Source organism: Eublepharis macularius, chromosome 12, assembly GCF_028583425.1.
Source record: "Eublepharis macularius isolate TG4126 chromosome 12, MPM_Emac_v1.0, whole genome shotgun sequence".
Taxonomy (NCBI): domain Eukaryota; kingdom Metazoa; phylum Chordata; class Lepidosauria; order Squamata; family Eublepharidae; genus Eublepharis; species Eublepharis macularius.
Genome location: NC_072801.1, coordinates 27,099,268 through 27,122,279, shown reverse-complemented (window position 1 = coordinate 27,122,279; position 23,012 = coordinate 27,099,268). Strand labels below are relative to the sequence as shown.

The window sequence follows — 23,012 nt, the reverse complement described above, 5'->3', positions numbered from 1 at the left end:
TTTTAAAAGGGGACTTGGGTTCAATACATTTGAGAAACACTCTGTCAAGGTTTAACTGCCTGAAATGAAGACAGTGGCTGAATCCACACGTCCTAGTTTTGCACTAAACTTTCGCTAAACTTCCAGAAGTATAGCGTCTTTCTAGTGCAATTGCTGACTTGTGGCGTGATGAGTCAGAAATCGCGCTAGAAGGATGCTATACTTCTGGAAGTTTAGCGCAAACTTCCAGAAGTTTAGCACAACACTGGGACGTGTGGATTCAGCCAATTTATGTTCTTCCTAGCAACTAAACAGGAGGTGCTGTGGCTCAGTGGCAGAGCATCTACTTGGCATGCAGAAGGTCCCAAGTACAATCCCTAACATCTCCCGGGGAAAGGATCAGGTAGGAGGTGATGTGAAAGACCTTCACCTGAGACCTAGAGAGCCACTGCCAGACTGAGTAGACAAGACTAATCTTGATAGACCAATCGTCTGACTCAGTATAAAGTAGCTTCATTTGTCCATGTGCGTCCTACCTTGCAACGAGATAGTCTTTCACTGAAGTTTAGCTCTCAATAGGTGCCTAAGAACCTCTGCACTGTTCCCAGGGTGGTTTGCAACTTTTGTGTATTGCTGGATTAGTGAATGGCTCATTCACATATACTTGCCACAGCCTCTAGACATCAAACCAATGGCCACACACATTAATATATTATTTTTTTAGCACATCCTTCTGTCCAAAGGGCACAGTATGGTACATGTTCTTCTCTTCTAACTCCATTTATCTTCACAACAAACTTGAGACGTAGGTTAGAGCTAGCCAGAATCTGAACCCAGATCTCCCTAACACTCTAACCACTATACCACAATGGTTGTAATTTGAAACAACCTTTAGTAAGGATTTAATGTATGGCATAAAGCAGGGGAGAGAGTATCGGGTGTATTTGTATTAATAGGAGGCTTTTGGCTGTTCAGCTGAACTTGAATATACTTTTATGGAGGTATTTCATGCAGTATTTGTTTTAAAACTCCCCCTCGAGCCTTCAGAAAGGGACAGCTATGACTTTGCACCCTTCCAAGCACATGTGGGCCAGTGGCCTTGTTTTTATGAGGCACAGCTTCTGTTCTCAGTTCACACCTCTACCACATCACAGGCAGTTGAGCATTAACATTCTTCACAAGATTATGGGCTGCTCCAGTGTAAGCGAGTGTGACGCACACTGCTCATCCATGCTCGAGGTGTGAGGATTCTCTGAGAGCCAACAAAGACTGTAAAAACTGGGGTGACCTAGTTGAGCGCATCTTGCCTCAGGGCTCTGAGGCATCAGGACATGCCTCCAAAGCCAGACAAAGACATGTATCCACTTCCTCACAGGCCTCGTGTCTTCCAACTAGGCCGGAATGGTGCAGCAATCCTTGATCCAGCCACTTAGGGTGACAGAGAGACATGGTGACGCCACAAAGGCGGTTTCCAATGCCACATTCCTTTCACTGTTTGTGGGAGCCAGAGTCCTGACCTCATAAGCCCTGAACATCAGACAGGACTCACATGTGTGCTTTCCAAAACTAGTTGCCTTCTGCTGAGGACGGAGAAAGATGTTGTCAAGTGTAAGGCAAGGTGGGCACAGGAAGGCAAGGCCAAGGTGAAGAGGAAACCAAGGTCTTCAAACTGTTTATCTAGATATCTGAACCTCACTTTCCCCCAGAGAGAAGCTAAACAGAGTTACATCCTCTTCTTCCTTCCCTCCTCTATTTTATCCTTACAACTGCCCTATGAAGTAGGCTAGCCAGAGAGGGTGTGGCTGACCCAAGGTCAGTCAGCAAGCTTCCATGGCAAAGATTCAGACCTAGGCCTTCCTCTAGATCCTAGTCTGAAATCCTAACCACTACACTATACTGACTCCCTAGGAGATAAGGTTGGATAGAAATGTTTTCAAAAACTAAAATAAATCTTGGCCTTTCCTTCATCTTATAGCCTTGCTGGATTCATGTAGTCCAACATTTATAGGAATCTTTTTTTAAAATCCAGCATCCTCTGTTGTTCATCCCACCCAACTCAGCAATTTATTGTCAGAGATAGACTGTCTGTACACATGGAGGTTCCAGTAACCTAACAGGGCTAACAGCTTTTCATATGCCTATTCCTGTTCCATAAATGTTTCTAATTCCCCCTTGCCTTGCCACCTAGGTTTGGCAGGCTCCATGGGCAAAAGAGAGCCCCCAGAAAAAAAATCATAATTATTTGGGTAGGGAGTAGAAGGGATTCTATAAGCTGTTAGCAGCTGCCTGGGCCTTATTTTAAAAATAATAATTCCAGCTTTCTGGAATAGCAAAACATGACCCCAGCACTTTCTCCCTGTATAATTTAGATTGGATGAGCGGGGAAAGAACATGACATGGGTTCATTAAGATGACTTATAAATGCAACAGCAGTCTCATTAAAAAAAATCAGGTATTAGCCATTCATAAAACAAGAACTGCAGTAAAGACCTTTGAAGTCAGACCCAACGGCTCCCGGCAAAGGGGCGGGGGGAAGAATCAGAGCTCCACATATGAGCTCATGGAATCTTTTACTAAGATCTGAGACAGGCAGTAAAAGAAAAACCTCTAATAAGGTGCAAAGATATTTTAAGCCCCCCCCCTGCCCCCCGTTCCTTTCCAAGAAAGTTATCCTTGAATTACCCATGGGGAGATCTTAAATCAAAACATGTCCTGCTCTTTATTGGTTTTCATTCCAGTGGAATGTAAGACATCAGGTGTCTCAGACTGGAGATTCTACCAGCAAGACCAAAAGAAAAGCCCTGCTGGATCAGTACCATGGTCTGTTTAGTCTGGCATCCTGTTTCTCAACTCCAACAACCAGGTACCACAACAGGTCCCCGTACAGATGCCAAAGACCCCCTGGCTGCTGGTCCTGAATCACTGACATTCAGAGGTATACTATCTCTGAATATGGAGGTTCTATGTGCCTGGCTCAGGAAGGGAGTTGCTGGCCATCTTTCCACTGCACTCTCACACCAACTGTATTGCAGTTCACAGACTCACAGAGTTGGGAGGGGCCATACAGACCTTCTAGTCCAACCCCCTGCCCAATGCAGGATGAGCCTAAAGTATCCCTGACAAATATTCATCCAGCCTCTTCTTGAAAACTGCCAGTGAAGGGGAGCTCACCACTTCCCAAGGCAGCTGGTTCCCACCTTTCCACTTCCCATTCGAGCAAGAATCTAGAGACCGCCAGAGTCCAATCTGGCCTTATAAGCCACCTGATTCTGATCTGCCTCCTAAGTTTGAGCACTTTGTCCCTGGAGCACAGAAGGAACCGCTTCATGGTCTACCCATGCCATACACCTGCTGATGGCCAGGTCACAAACCCCAAACATCTTAGGGCGGTGCAGACTTTATATTCAGTTCATGTGAACCAGGAGCCCACTCCCAAACATACTGGGAGCATGTGAGTTCCCCACAATACACACAATATGTATAGTCACTACCTCAAATGAACTTGGCAAAGCGTGGATTTTCCATACAGGTACAGTTTCCATTCACGCAAGATGTACCCACATGGAAAAACCACACACTACCTCATTCACATGAGATGGTGATTGGTGACGGCACATAACAGGTGCATCGCAGGGGCCCATGCTCCTGGTTGACGTGAACAGACCTGTCACAAGGCAGTCTGCATGCCCTAGGAAGAAAGAGGGAACCCAAATCAGAATCTCAGACCTGAACTGTCTCTCTGTCTCTGAACTGTCATACAGCCCCGGAGTTTTCAGATTTTCGTCTCAAACATTTGCCGTCAACATGATTATCCAAATCCCCCATGAATGGGGTAGAAGCTCATTTAATCTCCTGGACCGAACCAGTCACTCCATGGCTGAATAAGCAAATGACTAAGAGAAGATGCAATGCCATTAATAAAAGGCCCAGCCTCTGGGGAGGGCAGGAGAAAATATGTCCTTTGGAAACTAAAAGAAGCTACCATTTGACCAAAGAAAAGACCCAAGGCAGGGCCAGCAAGAAAAGCTGGGATAACAATGGACCGAAATTCCGAAGTCACACCTAGGTGTGACAAGAAACCCCAAAGACAACAGCACAGAAAAGTCTGAATATACTTGGCAGAACCTTATGCCAGGAATTTGATGCTGGTGAAAAGTTCAGCACATCTTGCACTGCTTATAATGTTACCACTCCTCTGACTGGCAGACTATCCAGGGTCTCCAAAAGAGAAAGATCTCTCCCAGTGCTGGCTACCTAAGACCCTTTTACCCTGGAGGCACTGTCCTGTGTGCAAAAAAGCCTCCAATCTGCGAAAATGGATGCAACCTAAAATGAGGAGAAACCGCTGATTCTTCCATCTCAGTGTCCACATTTTATTATTTTCATAGGAGGCATTACCTACTTAATAGGGTTGTTGTAAAGATAAAATGAGAGGGTCATGGCATGCTGCCCTGAGTTCACTGGAGGAAGAGAGAAAAATAAAGTAAATATTGGGCCCATCTAGATCTATGGCAATGCCCTCATTTGGAGTACTGTGTACAGTTCTGGTCAGTGTCTCTCAAAAAGGATATTGCAGAACTGGCAAAGGAGGGCAACGAAGATGACAGAGGGACTGGAGCACCTTTTCTATGTAGAACGGTTAAAAACTCAGACTTTTCAGCCTAGAAAAAAAGATGGCTAAGAAGAGACAAGATAAAGGTTTCTAAAATTATGCATGAGTATTGGCTGTTTGTTAAAACATCAAGGTTTTCATCTCTTCCACGTATTGCCCATTATGCTGTTGTTTAATTTGGTTATTTGTAGTTTTGGAAAAAGTTATATAAAAATGCAAAATAAAAAGTTTAAAAAATAAAATAAAATTATGCATGGGGTGGAAAAAGTGGACAATGGCTGCCTTTTCTCTTTCTCCCATAATACTAGAACTCAAGAGCATCAAATGAAATTGTTGGAAAACATGATCAGGACAGACAAAAGGGAATACTTCTTTACTCGATAATAATTAAACGATGGAATTCACTCGGAGTGGAGGTAGCGATGGCTAGGAGGTTCAATGGCTTCAAAGGGGGTTAGACAGATTTATGGAAGAGAGGTCTATCAATGGCCACTAGTCATGGTGACGAATAGGAACCTCCATCTAAGGAGGCAGCCAGCCTCTGGATACCATCAGGAGAAGGCCTCAGACTCTATGCCCTGTTCGTTGGCTCTTCAAGACAACTTGTTGGCTACTGTGTAAGTCGGGATGCTGGACTTGATGGACCACCACATGAGGGGCACCTCATGTTCCATCAGCAACAACCTGCCTAACATTTCCTCAAGGAGAGCTCCTGCGCTCCGCAGAGCCCCCAAACAGGTCCGTTCTGCCACGGATCGGGCCCGTTTTGAGGTGCTACAGAGCGTAGGAACACTCCTGCGCTCCGCAGCGCCTCAAAAATGGGCCCGTTTTAGTGCGGATCGGGCCCGATTTGAGCCCCTGCGGAGCCTGGGCATGCTCCCAGGAGCTGCGTGATGACATCACTTCCCTGTCCCTCAAGGTAAATGCCAGGCCCCTATCCCCCTGCCTGGCGGTTGAGGGGGCCTGGCAACCCTAGTGACAAATCATGACACTTGAACGGCAAGTGAACAGACTACGTGATTGAGTGGTGGGCAAGTGAACAGGGAGGAATACATGTCAGTCTGTTCACTTGCTGTTCAAGTGTCATTCGTCACTTGTAGCTTGGCACTTAGTTCTTCCTCTTTGGTTAAAGATGGCAAAAAGTCTACTATTGCACTGCACAATCAAGCCACTTTCCTATCTTGCCCTCTGTCAATTAACCTTATTGCATCCCTTCAAGCAGTTTGCTACACCGATCTCCGGTTTCTCCATTTCTGTGTCCTCTCTAAATTTCCCAAACCACAGCAGTCAACCCATGCTTCACATGCTTTATCAGCACCCAACTGGATCACAAAATCTCACCCATCTTCACAACAAACCTGAGCAGCAGGCCAGTAGTTCTTCCCATTTCATAGATGAAAAACTGAGGCCAAAAGATTTGAGAGCTAAGAGCGGCCACTCAGCGTGTCTAGAACTGGCTGGGAATCAGTTTTTTAAAAACTGAACACTAATCTTTCCACAAGGGAATGGACTTGTCTGGGGAAACCCCACAAAAGACGCTTGTAAGTTTGGATATCCTAACATTAATGACAGCATTTAACATTCATATAGCTTGCAGTTACATGAGCATGCCTTACGACCACCCCAAAAGGTATTATTATCCCATGTTGTAGATAATGGGCTGAGGCTGACAAAATTGTAAGATCATCTCATAAATTCATGGATTTAAAATTATTTATTTCCTTCATTTATACTACACTTTTCTCCCTAATGGGGACTCTAAAGTGGTTTACATCGTTCTCCTCTGTTTTATTCACACAACCCTATGAGGTAAATTATGCTGTCTATGACTGGTTCCAGGTCACTGAGCAAATTTCCATGACCGAGAGGGGATTTGAACCTGGGTCTCCCTATCCCAACACTCTAACCACTACACCACAGTGGGTCACTGCTCACTCTATTAGCACACTGTATTAACTCTTATAAGACATCTAAGTTCTACGCAGGACAGAGGCCAGCAATTAACAGAGACTGCCTGAATCACGCCGCCTCCCTCTAGCTTCTCCACCCCAATCAACTAGAAGCTCAAATTCATATCCTACTGATAACAAGACAGGATTCCATCACCTAGGTATGCCTGACCCGGCTTCCTCACCTCGTCTCACTTTCCACATCTCCATTCATTGCCTAAACACACACCAGAAATTAGCCTGAAGCTGCCATCTCATTGTCACTTCTATAAAATCAAAGAATCAAGCCCACTGAGCTCAAAATTCATATGCAGAAGGCCCCAAGTTCAACAACTCAGCACCACCAGTTGGCTGGGAAAATCAGATAGATCAAACAAAACTGCTCTACGGGGATTGATGGCCTGATGCAACAGAAAAACATTCAAGAGTGGATGGACTCACCGGCCACAAAGTTTGGCCCACCAGCTCCACTCCTGAGCAGAACAGAATTTACTTACTTCATTTCTAACCCACCCTCCTCCCCAGTAGAGACCTAAGGTGGCTTATACCATTCTCCTCCATTTTATCCTCACAACAACCCTGTGAGGCAAGTTAGGCTGAGAGGGTATGACTGGCTTTACAGCAGAGTGTGGAATTCAAAGCTGGGTCTAATTTAGGCAGTTTGACACTCTAAACACTACATCACACTTAAAAAATATATATATATAATCTACTTAATTTCTGATCCATTAATGATCCTCAAAATGGTTTATAGGACTCAGAAAAATAAAAGGTACAATAACAGGCACAACCCAGGCAAAGGTAAGTATGCTCAAGCTACCAGCAACAGTTCAACTGGGAAAATTGAACAATGCTTAAATCTCTCATTTAAATCAATTAATGTACAAGTTTTGAATTCTGGCTGGATCACACTCCAAAGAGTTAAACCCTGGCTTGGTAGAAACAAATTGTAGACTTAACTTTTAAATTTTCTCTGATATACAAGTGATGGTACAGAGGGGGTGCCTTATGGACAGGTGAAATGTCAGAAAGAATTTGCAAGGGATGTTAGAAAGGTGCTGATTGGGAGGGTAGCTTAACCAAGAGCTCCCCCTGCTGAGAAAATAGCTGCATTACAACCAGAACCGTCCTTTGCAAACAGAGCAGTTCACACTACACGTTACAATTTGATGGTGTTTCTTTTGCTAACTTAGTGACCAGGATTGATTTATCAAGGAAGAGAATGGTGTGAGGAGAGAAGGAAACATTAACATTTTCCTCCTAGCCAATTTCCCACTAGAAAGAGCCACCCCTGAGTTGCTTTTATGCCCCCTCTCCACTTCCCAAATGTAGAAAACTCCAGGTACCTGTAAGTTGTCTCCAGCAGGAGTAACAGCCCCTCAGCGGCTTTTTCTCAGAAACAAAATGGCAGAAGGGGTAAACCCCCCTCTCTACACACACACACACCACACACACACCCCATTCGCAAAAGAAAACAACTTGGGGCTGAGCGCAAAAACAGGACTGCTTCTTGAATGAATACTTTCCTTTTATCTTCTCACATCCATTACACCAGGGCTCATCCAAACCCAGACATCAGGTCACCATAGTGCCTAGTAATATCATTGTGGGGCCAAGTATTTCCAGCAATTATTTTATTGTAGCATACACACAATGAGTAGGAGAAGCAAGGAGTTGAAGGTTACTAAATGTTATATTGGCACAGCATAGCAGTAAGGCATCATTGTAGCTCACCATGACTCACTCACAGATATCTTAGTGAAAACAGACAGCAAGAGCGACAGGACTGAAAGATACACTCGGATTCTCTCTCCACCAAATCGCCTCTGGAGATACTCTGGCATGGTGACAATCTGGTCGAGGCAAAAAGAGGAAAAAACATTCGTATTATTACCTCGTTATTACTTTTCTTCTCAAAGGGGACCAGAAGTGGCTTACAGCATGCCCCCCTCCTCCACCTTATCCTCCTAACAACCCCGTGAGGTAAATGAGGCTGAGAGTACGTGACAGGCCCTAGGTCGCCTGGCCCACTTCCCCCGCAGAACCAGGAGTCAAATCTGGGTTTCCCAGATCATATTCTGACATTAACTACTACGCCACACTGTCTCTCCACAAGAGATAAAGAGCAACACAGGCACCAATGAACTACAGTGACCCTCTCCCCCAAGAACAGTGAGAGGGAGGCAGTATCACATTACCTACAGAAACTATTTAGGTTACTGGTAATTACACTGTGAAAAATGAGTTTGTGATTTTATTGTCTATTTACTGTAATTTTATTTACTGTTGTAACCTGTCCTGAGCCTGCTCGTGGGGAGGGTGAGCTATAAATTGAATGAATGAATGAATGAATAAAATGAATAATAAATAAATAAATAATATTTTGAGCCAGGTTTGTAAGCCTCTGGGGATGTGCAGAAAAGAGCTGGGTGGGCAGCCAAGGATGCAGCAACTATCCACCTGCTCCCAGCAGCAGAGCATAGGCAGTGGGCACAAAAAGGACATGGGTGAGCTAAGCCCCTCTCCTTCTGGTCAGACCATGGGAGGAACAGGAAAGCCGGGCCAGAAAATGGAGGTAGGGTCCAGCAACATCCACTACACAGAGACATGATTAATGAGTGTGGTACAGGGATCACCATCTGGGTGTCAGACTGTGGCTAAATAAGGCACTCTCTACCGGGTTCCCTTTAGAGGCAAACACAAGTCCAGTGTCTGGAAAAGGAAACTTTATTGCAGAAAAGGTCCATTATAGTCCACTGTCCTGAATAGGAGACTCAGGATGGTACATGATCATTGTTACCAATGAAGGGTAAGCATAAGGTACAGAGTAACAATACCCATCTGGATCAGCCTCCCCCCACAGTTCTCAAAACAATATCTCTCAGTCCTGGGAAGCTGCTCTCCCTCAAGGCCAATGCTTGGTGGAACGGCGTTAGACAAAACAGTCTCCTCCGGTGGGAATGGTGCCTGGGAACTGGTGCACCTAGGAAGAAAACACTCAAACACTAGAAGCATTAGAAAATGGAGTCAGTACAGTTTAGGTATACACTGGACCTGACATTCTGCCCCCCTTAAAACAAATCCCCCCCTGGTTTATATGGGTAGCGAGCATGAAAAGCTTTGGTTAATCTAGGAGCATGAACATGTGCAGAGTTCACCCATTCATCGTAACCAGAATCAAAGTCTTTCCATCTAATGAGGTAAAAAAGCTGATTTCGTTTGAGTTTAGAGTCCAAGATCTGTTGTACCTCATAGTGTATTTGGTCGTCAATCAAAGTTGGAATGGGTGGAGCTTTGACGTGCCATTTGTTGTCGGTTGGAGCTCTCTTTAGAAGACTGACATGGAACGTATCATGCACATGGCGCAGGTTCTTGGGTAAAGTTACAGCAACAGTCACTTTATTTATTATCTTGCGCACAGGAAAAGGTCCTAGGAATTTCAGAGCGAGTTTGCGGCTTGTCTGAGCTAGTTTCAGATTCTTTGTGGAAATATACACATGATCTCCGGGTTGTAATTCCCACTCGGCCACACGATGGCGGTCTGCGTATTTTTTGTAATCCAGTTTGGCTTTTTCGAGGTGCTTCTTAATAAGAGTCCATTGCTGTGTCGCCTCCCCCCACCATGAAGATACATCTGGCAATTTGGAGGAATGGAGAGGGGGCGCGTCCAACGGGAAGGGATTGAAGTGGGCTCCGTAGACAATTTTGAAGGGGGCCTCCCCCGTAGAAGCGTGTACACTGTTGTTATATGAGAACTCGGCCAAGGGGAGGAGGTCCACCCAATTATCTTGTTGAAAATTGATGTAGCAACGAAGGAATTGTTCTAATATTTGGTTTGTTTTTTCGGATTGCCCGTCGGTTTGTGGGTGGTGGCTTGAACTGATGCCTTGCTCAATATTCAACATTTTCAAAAGCTCCCGCCAGAAGTTGGCAACGAACTGTCCGCCGCGATCCGAAATCACCTTGGACGGAAAAGAATGTAATTTTACGATGTGTTTCAGAAACAAATCCGCTAGTTTTCGAGCAGAGGGTATAGCAGTACAGGGGACAAAATGAGCTTGCTTGGAGAACAGATCTACCACAACTAAAATACAATTATGTCCTTTAGAGATAGGTAGATCAGTGATAAAGTCCATGGATATTATTTCCCAGGGTCTGTTTGGTGTTTCCAATGGTTGCAGGAGACCCGGAGACTTCCCTTTCCTGGTTTTGGCGCTGAGGCAAATAGGGCAGGAACTAACGTATTGGGAAATGTCTTTGCGCATGCCCGGCCACCAGAATTGTCTTTGGATCAGGTGCAAAGTTTTTAAATACCCATAATGTCCAGCAGTGGGAGCATCATGACAGCGCTGCAAGACCTCCAGCCTGAGGCTGTTTGGGACATAAAATTTGCTCCCAGCTAGCCAATCCCCATGTGGGGATTGGGTCAGTTTGTTTCGTGGAGCTGTATCCCCCTCCTTTTCCACTTCAGTTTTGAGTTTCGATTTCCACCCTTGGTTGGCCGGGAGGGGCTGCTTGGCCCGACTGCGAGTGGTCACCACGCCCCCAAGTTGCGTAGGCGAGAAGACAGTGTCGACAGTCTCCTCCCTTTTGCTCTTGTGTTGGGGCATGCGCGATAGGGCGTCCGCTAAAAAGTTAGTTTTGCCCGGGAGATAATTTAGAGTGAAGTTGAATTTGGAAAAGAATTCCGCCCATCGCAATTGCTTAGCATTCAGTCTGCGCAGGCTTCGGAGGGCCTCCAGATTTTTATGGTCCGTCCAGACCTCGAAAGGGTATCGCGCCCCCTCCAGCCAATGTCTCCAGTTAGTGAGGGCTGCTTTTACTGCAAAGGCCTCCTTCTCCCACACATTCCAATTCCTTTCCGCCTCCGAAAATTTTCTAGACAAGAAAGCACAAGGCCGCAGTCTCCCATCCTCCCCCTTCTGTAGCAGAACTCCCCCTATCGCTGTATCGCTGGCGTCAACCTGTACTATGAAAGGGGCTTGGTCGTTGGGGTGGGAGAGGACGGGTTCCGTTACAAATTGCTTTTTTAGACATTCGAAGGCCGTTTGGCAATCGGGGGTCCATAGCAGTTTGGAAGAAGGTTTTTTAGCTTGGTCCCCTTTATCTTTGGTTTTGAGCAAGTCTGTTAAGGGGAGCATGATTTGGGCGAAATTTGCTATGAAGTCTCTATAGAAGTTGGCAAAACCCAGGAAGGATTGTAGTTCTTTACGGGTGGTGGGTGTCTGCCAGTCTTGGATCGCCTGTATTTTGGCTGGATCCATTTTCAGACCTTCTTGGGAGATGCAATACCCGAGGTAAGTGAGTTCGGTTTTATGGAATTCACATTTGGACAACTTGATGGGCAGATTATTCTTCATCAGGGTGGCTAAGACTTTTTGTACTGTTTGAATATGTTCCTCCTCGTTGTCCGAATAAATTAACACATCATCAAGGTACACCACCACCCCTTTGTACAGAAATTCGTGTAGAACTTCGTTTATCATGGACATGAATACAGAGGGGGCTCCCGTCAAACCAAAAGGCATAACCAAGTATTCATATTGTCCAAGGGGCGTATTAAAAGCGGTTTTCCACTCATCCCCTGCCTTGATACGAACGTGAAAGTAAGCATCTTTTAGATCTAATTTCGTAAAGATCTTACCTTGGCCCACGACGTTGAGAAGGTCTCGGATGAGCGGGATAGGATAGGCGTTGTTTGTGGACACTGCATTCAATCCTCGGAAATCCGTGCACAGTCGGAGTCCCCCATCCTTCTTTTTCACGAAGAGGACCGGAGCGGCGTGGGGGCTAGTGGCTGGGCGTATGAACCCTCGTCGGAGGTTGGTGTCAATGAATTTCCGAAGCTCTTCACGTTCATGGAGACTCATGGGATAGAGCTGTCCTTTGGGCAGTGAGGCTCCGGGTAGAATTTCTACCGCACAGTCCGTTCGTCGGTGCGGGGGTAGAGTATCCGCTTCCTCCTCAGAGAAAGCATTTAGAAAAGGCCAGTACGGTTCGGGTATTTGGCTGACTTCTTCTTGGGTGAGAAGGGCCTTTTCTTTATGAGTTGGATCTTCGCCCCAGTTCTGATTCCAACGGTGATTTTTACAGTTGGTATGACTGAAGGTAATACATCCTTGTGCCCAGTCTATATAGGGATTGTGATCACATAGCCATTTACTGCCTAGAATTAACGGGTACTTGGCAGTAGAGCTGATGACAAAGGACCTCTTCTCCCAATGTTGCCCCATGCCTGTAATCACTGGGATGGTTTCCGTTGTTACAGGATTCATGTTGGTACCATCCATTTGTTCAAAGATCACTGGATTTTGTAAATCCCGAGTTGGTAGGACTAGTCCATTGACTAACGCAGGGGCAATAATGTCTCTTGAGCAGCCCGAGTCAATAAGAGCTTGTACCCGAATGTGCATCTTTCTCTCTGGGTTGATTAGAGTCACTGGCATGAATAAGATGGACCCAGGCGGCCGGTTCCGTGCAGGGACGGGCTTAGTGGGGATCTGTCGTTTGGGTCCTCTTACGACAGATCCATTTCGTTTCCCGACTGGGGACTTTCTGGATTGACTTCTGCGGTTGGGGAAGCGGGATCGTATTCCATGACTTCTTCCGCTTCCAGCCCTCTCTCTGAGGCTGGCCTTTGGGAAGTGCCGCGGCCTCTATTCGTCCGGGGTGCTGGAGTCGGGCGTTGGAGCGTAGGGAACGAAGCCGGGGTTGGACGCCGTAGTTGGAGCGGAGGTCTTTGCACAGGCCGGTAAGGGCATTGTGCTGCAAAGTGACCTGCCTGTCCGCAATGCAAGCACAGCCCTTGTTGCCATCTAGCATCTCTCGCTCCACGGGTGGCGTAGCTAGCTCCCCGTGTTGCCCTCTGTAAGGTCAACGGTCTTCTTTGTCCCGTTTGTTGTTGTTGTTCAACCAAACGGACTTCCAAAATGCGTTCTCCACTTTGCAAACAAGTTGGATCCACCCTAACAGCGTGGGGGGATTGTCTTGCATGAGGGCTCTGTCCAAAAGTCTCGGGTTAAGGCCTTGTTTGAACAGAATAATTTTGGTGGACTCCTCACACCTAGGACACTTGGCGGCTAATTGTCGGAATTTTGTAACATAGTCTCTTGCTGACATGCTGCCTTGTTTGAGGGCTTGCAATTCTGTTCGGGCCCTGGTTTCCTCTAAGGGGTCTTCATATTGGGCACGGATAGCATCCACTAACCCCTGAAGAGTATCGAGTTCTGGGGCCCCGACATTGTATAGTCCTACATACCAGTCTGCTGCCTTGCCCTGTAGACGAGATCCAAGATGTTCGATTTGACTGGCCTCACTGCCGAACAGGTGTCCCCAACGGTTGAAAAACTGTACCACCTGTACTAAGAAAAATCCCAGTTTGGAGGGATCCCCATCGAAGGTGGCTTCCAGCTTTACCCAGCCCATCGGGAGTTCTTGTCTCGGAGCAGGCGCTGGGTAAAAGTCCATCGGCATTTCTAGTTGCCCCTGAGGCACAGGAGGAGGTAACTGGGTTCTCGGACGGGGCAACGGTGCCGGCTGTACTGGCGGCGGTTGAGCCGGCGGTGCCGGCTGGGGTTGAGCTGGTGGTGCGGGCGGAGGTTGCCGTGGTTGCGCTGTCGGGGTTGGTCTTGGTTGGGCCGGCGGCTGCAATGGCGGGCGAGCAGGCGGCGGTATTCTCGGTCTGGCGGGTAACACGGGAGGCGTTGGCGGTGGCTGTCGAGGTGGAGGAGGTTGGTGTGGTTGATTGGGGATCGGCCGCTGCGGAGGTGGTCGGAGGGGTCGTAGTGGCGCTGGCCGTCCCGGTTGGTTCGGAGGTGGTAAGACGGGCTGGTCCTGGGGCTGCTGCACCGGTATGAGCTGCGGTCGAGGTAAGAGGGGCCGCAGCGGCGAGGGTTGAACAGGTGGAAGGCCGCGCGGGCTTGCCCCTCCGGGCGTTGTTAATCTGGGAAGCAGCGGCTGTCCTCTGGGCGCTATTGGACCTTCTCCCGTAGGTTGCCCGACGGGGACAGTGTCTGGCGGTTGACGAGGGGCTCCCTCTTGGTCCGGCCGAACCTCTATAGGAGAAGTAAGAGGGGGTATCACCGGTGCATCACTTGGCCTTTCTTCGCCTTCCGTAGGCTTCTCAACGGGAGTCTCATCTGGCGGCGCATCCCCTTCCTGGTTAGGTTGTTCGGTGGGGGTTTCTCCGGGTGGCTCAACCGGGTCATCCCTTCTCGGTGGAATTTCCTGCTGCGCGGGAAGTTCCTCGGGTTGCTCTCCCGATTCGCCCGGATAGGTGCCCCCTTCGCCGGTAGATGACGGCCGCTGCTGGGCATCCTCCACCGGATAGGAGATGACACTTTGAAGGGTAGCTATCTGTATCGCCATCTCTTCAGGGGATAATCTTTCCCCTGCTCCCATTGCCGAAATTAAATGGATGGCATGAGCCAAACTTTCTTCCATATCCATCAGTTTAGCTTCTAACTGTTGCATTCGACTCGCCCCCGGTTGTTCGCTTAGGGAAGCTTCATTCGTTGCACTCACCGGGGACAAGGGGCCCCAAGGCGGAGGGTCCCCTTGGACGACTCTCGATCTCGCGGCTAGAATTCCCTTGGCCATACCCGTCACGGCCGAGATGCTGGTATCCACCGCATAGGTACGACCTTGTATCTGCTCCCAACTTTGTTCAGGGACCTCCGTTGGCTCTTTCCACGGAGCAAGTTCGGAGTAATCCCAACTCAGGGCGCCGCGGCGAGACGTGTCCCCCTCCGTCTGCTCGAACGTCCTGTTCCAATAGCTCCATGATTGGCTGCTATCTAGCTCCAGGACGGTTCCTAGGCTTCGGCGCCTTTCCATAGAAACTCGAGGATGGAGCCCACCTACCCGACGCTCTCTGGTTTCTCGGGGTCGGGCACCCCACTCCGACGGGGTAGGTACCGAAATCAAGGGGAGAGCGGTCGCTTTCGGCCTTGCCCCGAGGTCGGCTTCGGTCTCGTCCCGAGTACTGAGGTCGATGAGAGGCGGGGTGGAAGTGGAGACTCCGGTTCCATTCCCGGCTGCTTCCAGCTCCTGGGAGTCTTGGGCTTGCACGGGTTGCACAGGTTGATTGTCGGGAGACACATACGGCTCAAACAAAGGATCCCTGTCCGGGACAACCTTGGATTCCGCTGGGCCCGACTCAGACATGATTGGTAACAAAATGTCAGACTGTGGCTAAATAAGGCACTCTCTACCGGGTTCCCTTTAGAGGCAAACACAAGTCCAGTGTCTGGAAAAGGAAACTTTATTGCAGAAAAGGTCCATTATAGTCCACTGTCCTGAATAGGAGACTCAGGATGGTACATGATCATTGTTACCAATGAAGGGTAAGCATAAGGTACAGAGTAACAATACCCATCTGGATCAGCCTCCCCCCACAGTTCTCAAAACAATATCTCTCAGTCCTGGGAAGCTGCTCTCCCTCAAGGCCAATGCTTGGTGGAACGGCGTTAGACAAAACAGTCTCCTCCGGTGGGAATGGTGCCTGGGAACTGGTGCACCTAGGAAGAAAACACTCAAACACTAGAAGCATTAGAAAATGGAGTCAGTACAGTTTAGGTATACACTGGACCTGACACTGGGAGACCCAGGTTTGAATCCTGCACTCTGCTATGGAAGCTTGCTGGGTGAGCTTGGGCCAGTCACATACTCTCAGCCTAATCTACCTCACAGAGTTGTTGTGAGGATAAAATAGAGGAGAGAACATTATAACTGCTGGGGGAGAAAGGTGAAGAACATGATCTGGGAAACCCAGATTTGAATCCCGATTCTGTGGGGGGAAGTGGGAATCAGACCAATCAATCTTCAGACAAGGGGCATTTGTACACTGGAAAAAATATGGTTCTATTTTCATTTAGGGTGATGTTTTATTGAACTGAACTGTCTGTTATTTATAGTTTTATTGTTGGTTTTAAATATGGTTGTTATCCACCCCGAGCCCCTTCATGAGGAGGGCGTAATATAAGTTAAATTAATCCATTCAATTCCTTTTAATGTTTTTAAAGCTTTCCTAGCTTTTGATGTTAACAATTAACATGGGTAAATGGGAGAAGATTGGCGAGTAAATTTTGTGGGATCATTTGGAAGTCTTTGTTTAGCCTCTGGCAGTGGTTCCCCAGAGGATCCTTGGCCATTCAGAGATGTCCCAGTGGATCACATTCCTCAACAGTATCTTACAAGGAAAAGGACAGCCAAAACACCGATGACGCCACAAACAAAACACAGAACGTTATACAAACAAAACACAGAACGTTATTAATGGGCTGTCGTGCAACAGCTACAGTGCCCATTTCTGCTTACCCCAGAAGAGATGTAGACAGGAACAAACACCCAAGCCAACGCCAGAAGCACGTAGGTGGCCTGAAAAAACCCAGAGAGAAAACTAAGCACAGCCAGCCTTTGAACAGCAGCCAGACCATGTTTTTGAAAGACTGCAGGAGGACACATGAATCTATAAACTATTCAGTGTTCTACATAATGACTCTCCCCATGTATCTAGTAAGTTCACTAGCCAGAAATAGAAATGCTCTTAACTTGGGGGGGGGGGGCGCGTTGCTCCCCTGCCTGCCCTTTCTCTGCTAAAAAAAAAGCACACACACACACACAGCTTGCCAACCTACAGGTATGGCCTGGAATTTCTTCCGGAATTACAACTGATGTCCAGTTTACAGAGATCAATTCACCAGGACGGAATGGCAGCTCCAGAGGGTAGATTTTATGACATCACATCCTTGCTGTAACTCCCACCCACTCCTGGGCACTGCCACCAAATCTAGGAATTTCCATAGGGAACCCTAAATACATACCCTTCCATGAAGAAAGTCTGAGGTGCTTAACAGTGTTGGTCTGGAGTAGAACAGCAAGATTAGAGTCCAATAGCATCTTAAAGACGCACAAGATTTTCAGGGTGTAAGCTTTTGAGAATCAAAGCTCCCGTATTTGACGAAGGGAGCCTTGACTCTGAAAAGCTTACACCCTGTAAATCTTGTGGGTCTTTAAAGATACTGCTGGACTCTAATCTTGCTAAATACATACTTAAGCTAAAAAGTTTTTTTCTTTGTCTGTTTCTGGGGGCAGAAAATGTATGTTCAGAAGGAGATGCTGAGAAATGCCTGCCATCAACGCAGATGACCAGTAGCTCAGGCAAATATTCATTGGATTTTTATCCAAACTTTTCTCCAAAACAACTCCAGATGTGGTTCCACCTGCCTCCAACTTATGCTCGCAACAACGCAGCCAAGTGGGTTCAGCTGAGACATGCCAACTGGCCCAAGGACACCTAGTGATTTATTAACCTGATAAGTTTCCCTTTCTCTGACTGGCAGTGGCTGTTCCATCCTGATCTTGGGTAGAAAAGGTTTTTTCTCAATGCAATTCAGGAAGTTTTATGCCATTTCATAGCAAAGTGATCACTTGTTCATATCTTTGGAGGAGAGGCTATTTTTAACCAACTTCACTTGAAGGACACTGAATCAGATCCCAAATAAATGGGGAGGGGGAGAAACAAATTGATGAGGATTTATATGACTCCAATGCGGTGAAGGTTTAAATTAACAACACAGTAGCTACTTTTAGGAAAGATAATTATCAAGAGACTTTTTTTAATTCACAGAGAATTTTTTAAAAGTCAATGGGTTGATTTACACCTTAAAGCAAAAAGCAGCCCTTACGTTCCACTCGAAGCCAGCCACAGCTATCCCCCCTGCAGCCCCAGAGCCAGCCAGCCCAATGAAAAGGCCAGATCCTTCACTGCTGGCAAAGAGAGACGCTCCGATCTGCAAGCCAAGCACAACAGATTAGCATTCAAAATCTTTGTGCATTTTTGGTTTATTTTGGACAGGCTTTCTATTCAAGTGCCACACCTGTCCAAACCCTAATTTGGCACCAAAAGGCATCTACTTACCGGCCACCAAGCGACATCTCGCCCTGCCAGGAAGTAACCGCTCAGTGTGTTCCTATTGACCTTGCAGGAAGACTAAAGAACAGAAATACAGGGATGACAGAAATTCATTTATGGGGAGGGACCCCAGCATGGTGTAGAGTCCCCCCTCCAAAGCACCCACCCATCCTCCAAAGCAACCATTTCTTTCAGGGGAACTGATCTCCATAGAGTGGAGATCAGTTGTAATTCTGGGAGATCTCTAGGCCCCACCTGGAGGTTGGCTACCCAACAGAAAGGGCAATGTGAGCATGATATATTGTCGAAGGCTTTCACAGCCGGAGAACGATGGTTGTTGTGGATTTTCCGGGCTGTATAGCCGTGGTCTTGGCATTGTAGTTCCTGACGTTTCGCCAGCAGCTGTGGCTGGCATCTTCAGAGGTGTAGCACCTGAGAGATCTCTGTCTTTTGGTGCTACACCTCTGAAGATGCCAGCCACAGCTGCTGGCGAAACGTCAGGAACTACAATGCCAAGACCACAGCTATACAGCCCGGAAAATCCACAACAACCAATGTGAGCATGGCTAGAGGAACAATACTTTGGACACAAGTAGAAGGGCTTTTGGCCCCGGGTTCTTAAGCTCATGGATTGCAGCCTGCAGCCTACAGACTACAATAGCCAGCCCGGACAAGTTTGTTTCCATTGTTTTCTCCTTTCAAATTATACTGTTTGAAGTTGGTTGTTTTAGACATTTCTGCCAGCCATTTTGAGTCTCTTTGGGGAGAAAAGAAATGTAGGATTGCCAAAATAAATAAAGGGTGCATTTCAGAAGGGAGGGGAATTAAAACAAACCACTTGAGCAGGTGGAGTTGAATCTGTCAGTTCTTTTGCAGGTCTGCAAAACACTTCACAGAGATTGCATGATGTAGAAGTTAAGAGTATTGGACTGAACCCTGGGAGAACCAGGCTTGAACCCCAACTCTGCCATGGAAGCTCACCAGGTGCCTTTGTGCCTGTCACAATCTCTCAGCCTAACCTACCTCACAAGGTTGTCGTGAGGCGACGGTAGAGGAGGGGAGAATATGATTAGCTGCTTTGGGTCCCTGTTAGGGAGAAAAGCATAACTTTTCACCCACCACTCCATAACAAATGGAACTTTCTTTCGGCCCTAATCAGGGCCAATTTTTTATTTACTTACTGCATTTATATTCCCAATGGGGACACAGTGTGGCTTACATGATTCTCCACTCCTCCATTTTATCCTCATACCAACCATCCTGTGAGGTAGGTTAGGCTGAGAGTGTGTGACTCGTCCAAGTTTACCCAGCGAGCTTCCTTGGCAGCATGGGTACTCTAACCACTACACCACACTAGCTCTCTGAAAACCTTTCCCAGCAACAATTACTTGAAGTAGAGATGCCAGGGATTGAACCTGAGACCTTCTGCATGCAAAGCAGGTACTTTACCACTGAGCTACAGCCTCCCCGCTTTAGCAATGTGTTGTCGTTGACTGCCCACTCTAAATTCCGTTGTTCAGACGTGCTCTGGGAGCTGCTTAGGACCTAATTCCAAGATGTGCAGGAGCCTGGTTTGGCTCAGGACCACAGTCCCCAAGGGGAGGCTTCACTGTTTCCCCAACCTCCTGCAGTCTGGGAAGATGCTACTTAGCCCATACATATCCCAGGAAATATGTGGCTTTCCCCAATGGGTCAATCAGCTCCCAATGGGACCATTTCAGGTTGAAAAATGGCACCGGGAAAGAGAAGCTGAGCCTCCACCTCCACACGCCCTGCAGCCCCAAATCTGAATCAGACTCCATGTTACGGCTCCTTACACAAAACAGAGATAACTGAGACTAGGCTCGTCAGTCGCACGAGATACTCTCTCTTTAACCGCTGGTTTCTTTTACGGTTTGGGCACTCAGGGCCAAACATAAGAGGACCTCTGGACTGCCACAAACTTGTACATTTTTATTTTTTTAAGCTTCAGAGAGGAAGGCCAGCCAGACTTTGCTGCCATTGTCTTTGTCTCCCCCCCCCCCGGGCTTTGGAAAGCCAGTTCCCTAAACAGAACCGGGCTGTACCTCTCCTGGCTGCACTACTTGAAGGCAAAGGCTGGACAAGTCACAGCACAAAGGAGCTTCAGCGAAAGGCAGTTCAGGAACTCAGCAATGTCTTCCCCAGATAATTCATCCTACTATTTGTCTGTAGGGGGACACCAATTGCATCTCTTTGCTGTTATGAGCTCAAGGGCACAAAGTGTCTTAGCTGAGTGGGTGACTTCAGAGTGCATTCCTTTGTCATGATCTCACCAGGGCAGCCCCACCTTCTGAGGGTGCTTTCACGTTGCTCTACCCAAAATTGAATGGCCCAGTTCTTCAAACCAGCCATAGACAACCCTTTGGCAAAGGGAATCTACTGTCTATTTGTGAAGATGATGGTATGCTGGAAATAAACTGTGGGAAGCAGGAGAAACGGGGACACACTTGGCCAGACATAATGCATTTGTATTGCACGTAGATCTAATTTTCCTTTCTGGACAGGAGTGACTAACTGCAATTCTCAACTGTGTTGCACCTTTCTAAACTGAGTTGAGAAAATTCCAGAGCACAGTTAACCCACAACATTTATTTCTGAAGATAATACACTGGAGCTTCTCAAGAAGATGCCTCTGGCATAATGTCACCTTAAAAGAAGACAATGGGACAATTTAAAGGAGGGCTATTCAGGCACTTAGAAGAGCTTTTGAGAGCATACAGGCAGATGATTGAAGTCTAGCTGCTTAAACACATTTTCAGATCATCCCAAAATGTTCATCAACAGCTGCCATTACTTTTGAAAAGAAAAGCTGCCTTGGTGGCCCTGATTGGGCAGAAAAACAGAAACCAGCATGGTGTAATGTTTAAAGTGTTGGACTAGGATCTGGGAAACCCAGGCTCAAATACCTGCTCTCCCATGGAAGCTTGCTGGTTACTTTGGGCCACTCACACTCTCTTGGTCTCACCTACCTCACAGGATTGTTGTGGGGATAAAATGGAGGACAGGAGAACGAAGTAAGCCAGCTTTGAGTTCCCACTGCAGAGAAAGGTGGGGTGTAAATAAAGTAAATAAATAAAGTTTAGTTTTCCTGTTACAGCCAATACCTCAGAACGCACACACTTTGGAAAACTGTGCCACAATTCTGCCACTAACTAGCTCCAGCTGATCAATCAAAAGCTTTAATTGATATGCCTACCAATGAAAAGTTGCAGCCTTGATGGAAAAAAGGTCATTGTCTTACCCATATGCCCACTGCCAAGTTTAAAACGAAATACACCACAACAACGGTCAGGTCAGCAACAGTAAAATGAGGTGAAGGAGAGAATGGTGCAGCACTGGAATTGCCTTCCATAGCCAGGTCCTGCAGCACAGTGTAACTCTGAGAAAGGCCCACAAACAAAGGAAGAACAATGGCTTTCTTGGGGAAGTCTAGCTGTTTGCAAGAATCAAAGAATTGATCATTAAACAGTCTAGGGGCGGAGTGCATACTTTTTACTGAGCAAGCTATGTGTGAGATTACACGTGCATACAGCCCTGTGCATCCCGCTCCTCTTCAGCTAAAAGGTAACAGCTAAGATATGATTTATAAGCCTTACAGCAGCACCTGTGTAGGAACAGAGTTTTGATCACACACACCCTGGTCTCAAATGTAGCCCCAAACAACAGAGCAAGCTGTGATCTTTGCATACAGTCATGCACAAAGACCCATAGACCAATAGCACTTATCTGATGAAAGAAAAATACAAAAACCTCTCAGCCCTCTTCTAGACCCACACCCTGGAAAAGACTAGGACAATAATTCCAACAAGATTGGGATTATAAAAACCAATGATAGCAGCAACACCCTTATACCCTATGCAAGTCTCTTCTAGATGTCATTTTACCCACCCATGTCATAGTGAGAGTCTCCACCAGAGTCTGGATTGTGCCTGCGACTCCCCACCTCTGTGGAGGGGGTCATCCCAGAGACCCATTGCTCCTACAGAAAACCTTCTGTGTGTAAAGTGTGCTTAAGCACATGCATGTGTGTGGGGAAAATTTCATTCTCTCCTGCAGCGTCTCATTTCCACAGATGTTCATCCCACATTGCCCACAAATCAACTGCAGGACATAACAGTTATTCAGCTGCACGGGCACTCTTCAGCCATGCCAAAACACACCTGCAACATGGAACCCACTTTTTACAAAACTCACAAGGTGCGTTTAGGTCTCTCTGCCTACTTTCAAATCGAACAGCCTTTCTCGAGCTGGCCACCTCTGCATCCTCCCTTCCCTAATAAACATTTACACACACTGTTAATGTGTCGGTCCTTTGGTTAGCTAGTTAGCGGCTTTAGTTAAAGAGTAATTATAGGAAGGTGTTTTTGAAACCCATGACATTTTAGACACCTATATTTCTGAAGAGAAAAAATCCTCAAATTCTAGCCTCTGTTTGAAGCTACCGAAATGTTCCTGTTCCATAAAAATGGCTTGTGTGCATTTTCTGAAAGGCAGATGGTTACGCATTACAACTGTTTAAATGTATACAAATCTATTA

The 23,012-nt window shown here is 47.0% G+C and overlaps 1 protein-coding gene across 2 annotated transcripts in view; it reads right to left on the bottom strand.

The window, feature by feature from the left end:
* The window catches only part of SLC5A10 (solute carrier family 5 member 10), a 111,865-nt gene extending 90,012 nt beyond the window's left edge, over nucleotides 1-21,853 (bottom strand). The window contains exons 1-5 of one of the 2 annotated variants that reach the window (XM_054992654.1): nucleotides 21,717-21,853; nucleotides 18,461-18,532; nucleotides 18,228-18,332; nucleotides 16,858-16,917; nucleotides 8,289-8,393 (exon numbers count right to left, since the gene is read on the bottom strand). In XM_054992654.1, the coding sequence (XP_054848629.1) occupies nucleotides 8,289-8,393; nucleotides 16,858-16,917; nucleotides 18,228-18,332; nucleotides 18,461-18,532; nucleotides 21,717-21,827 (453 nt within the window). In that variant the 5' untranslated portion in view covers nucleotides 21,828-21,853. Of the gene's footprint in view, nucleotides 1-8,288; nucleotides 8,394-16,857; nucleotides 16,918-18,227; nucleotides 18,333-18,460; nucleotides 18,533-21,444; nucleotides 21,507-21,716 lie in introns of those variants that run through there. The other variant, XM_054992655.1, reaches the window with a different exon arrangement.
* Nucleotides 21,854-23,012: the final 1,159 nt, after the last annotated feature.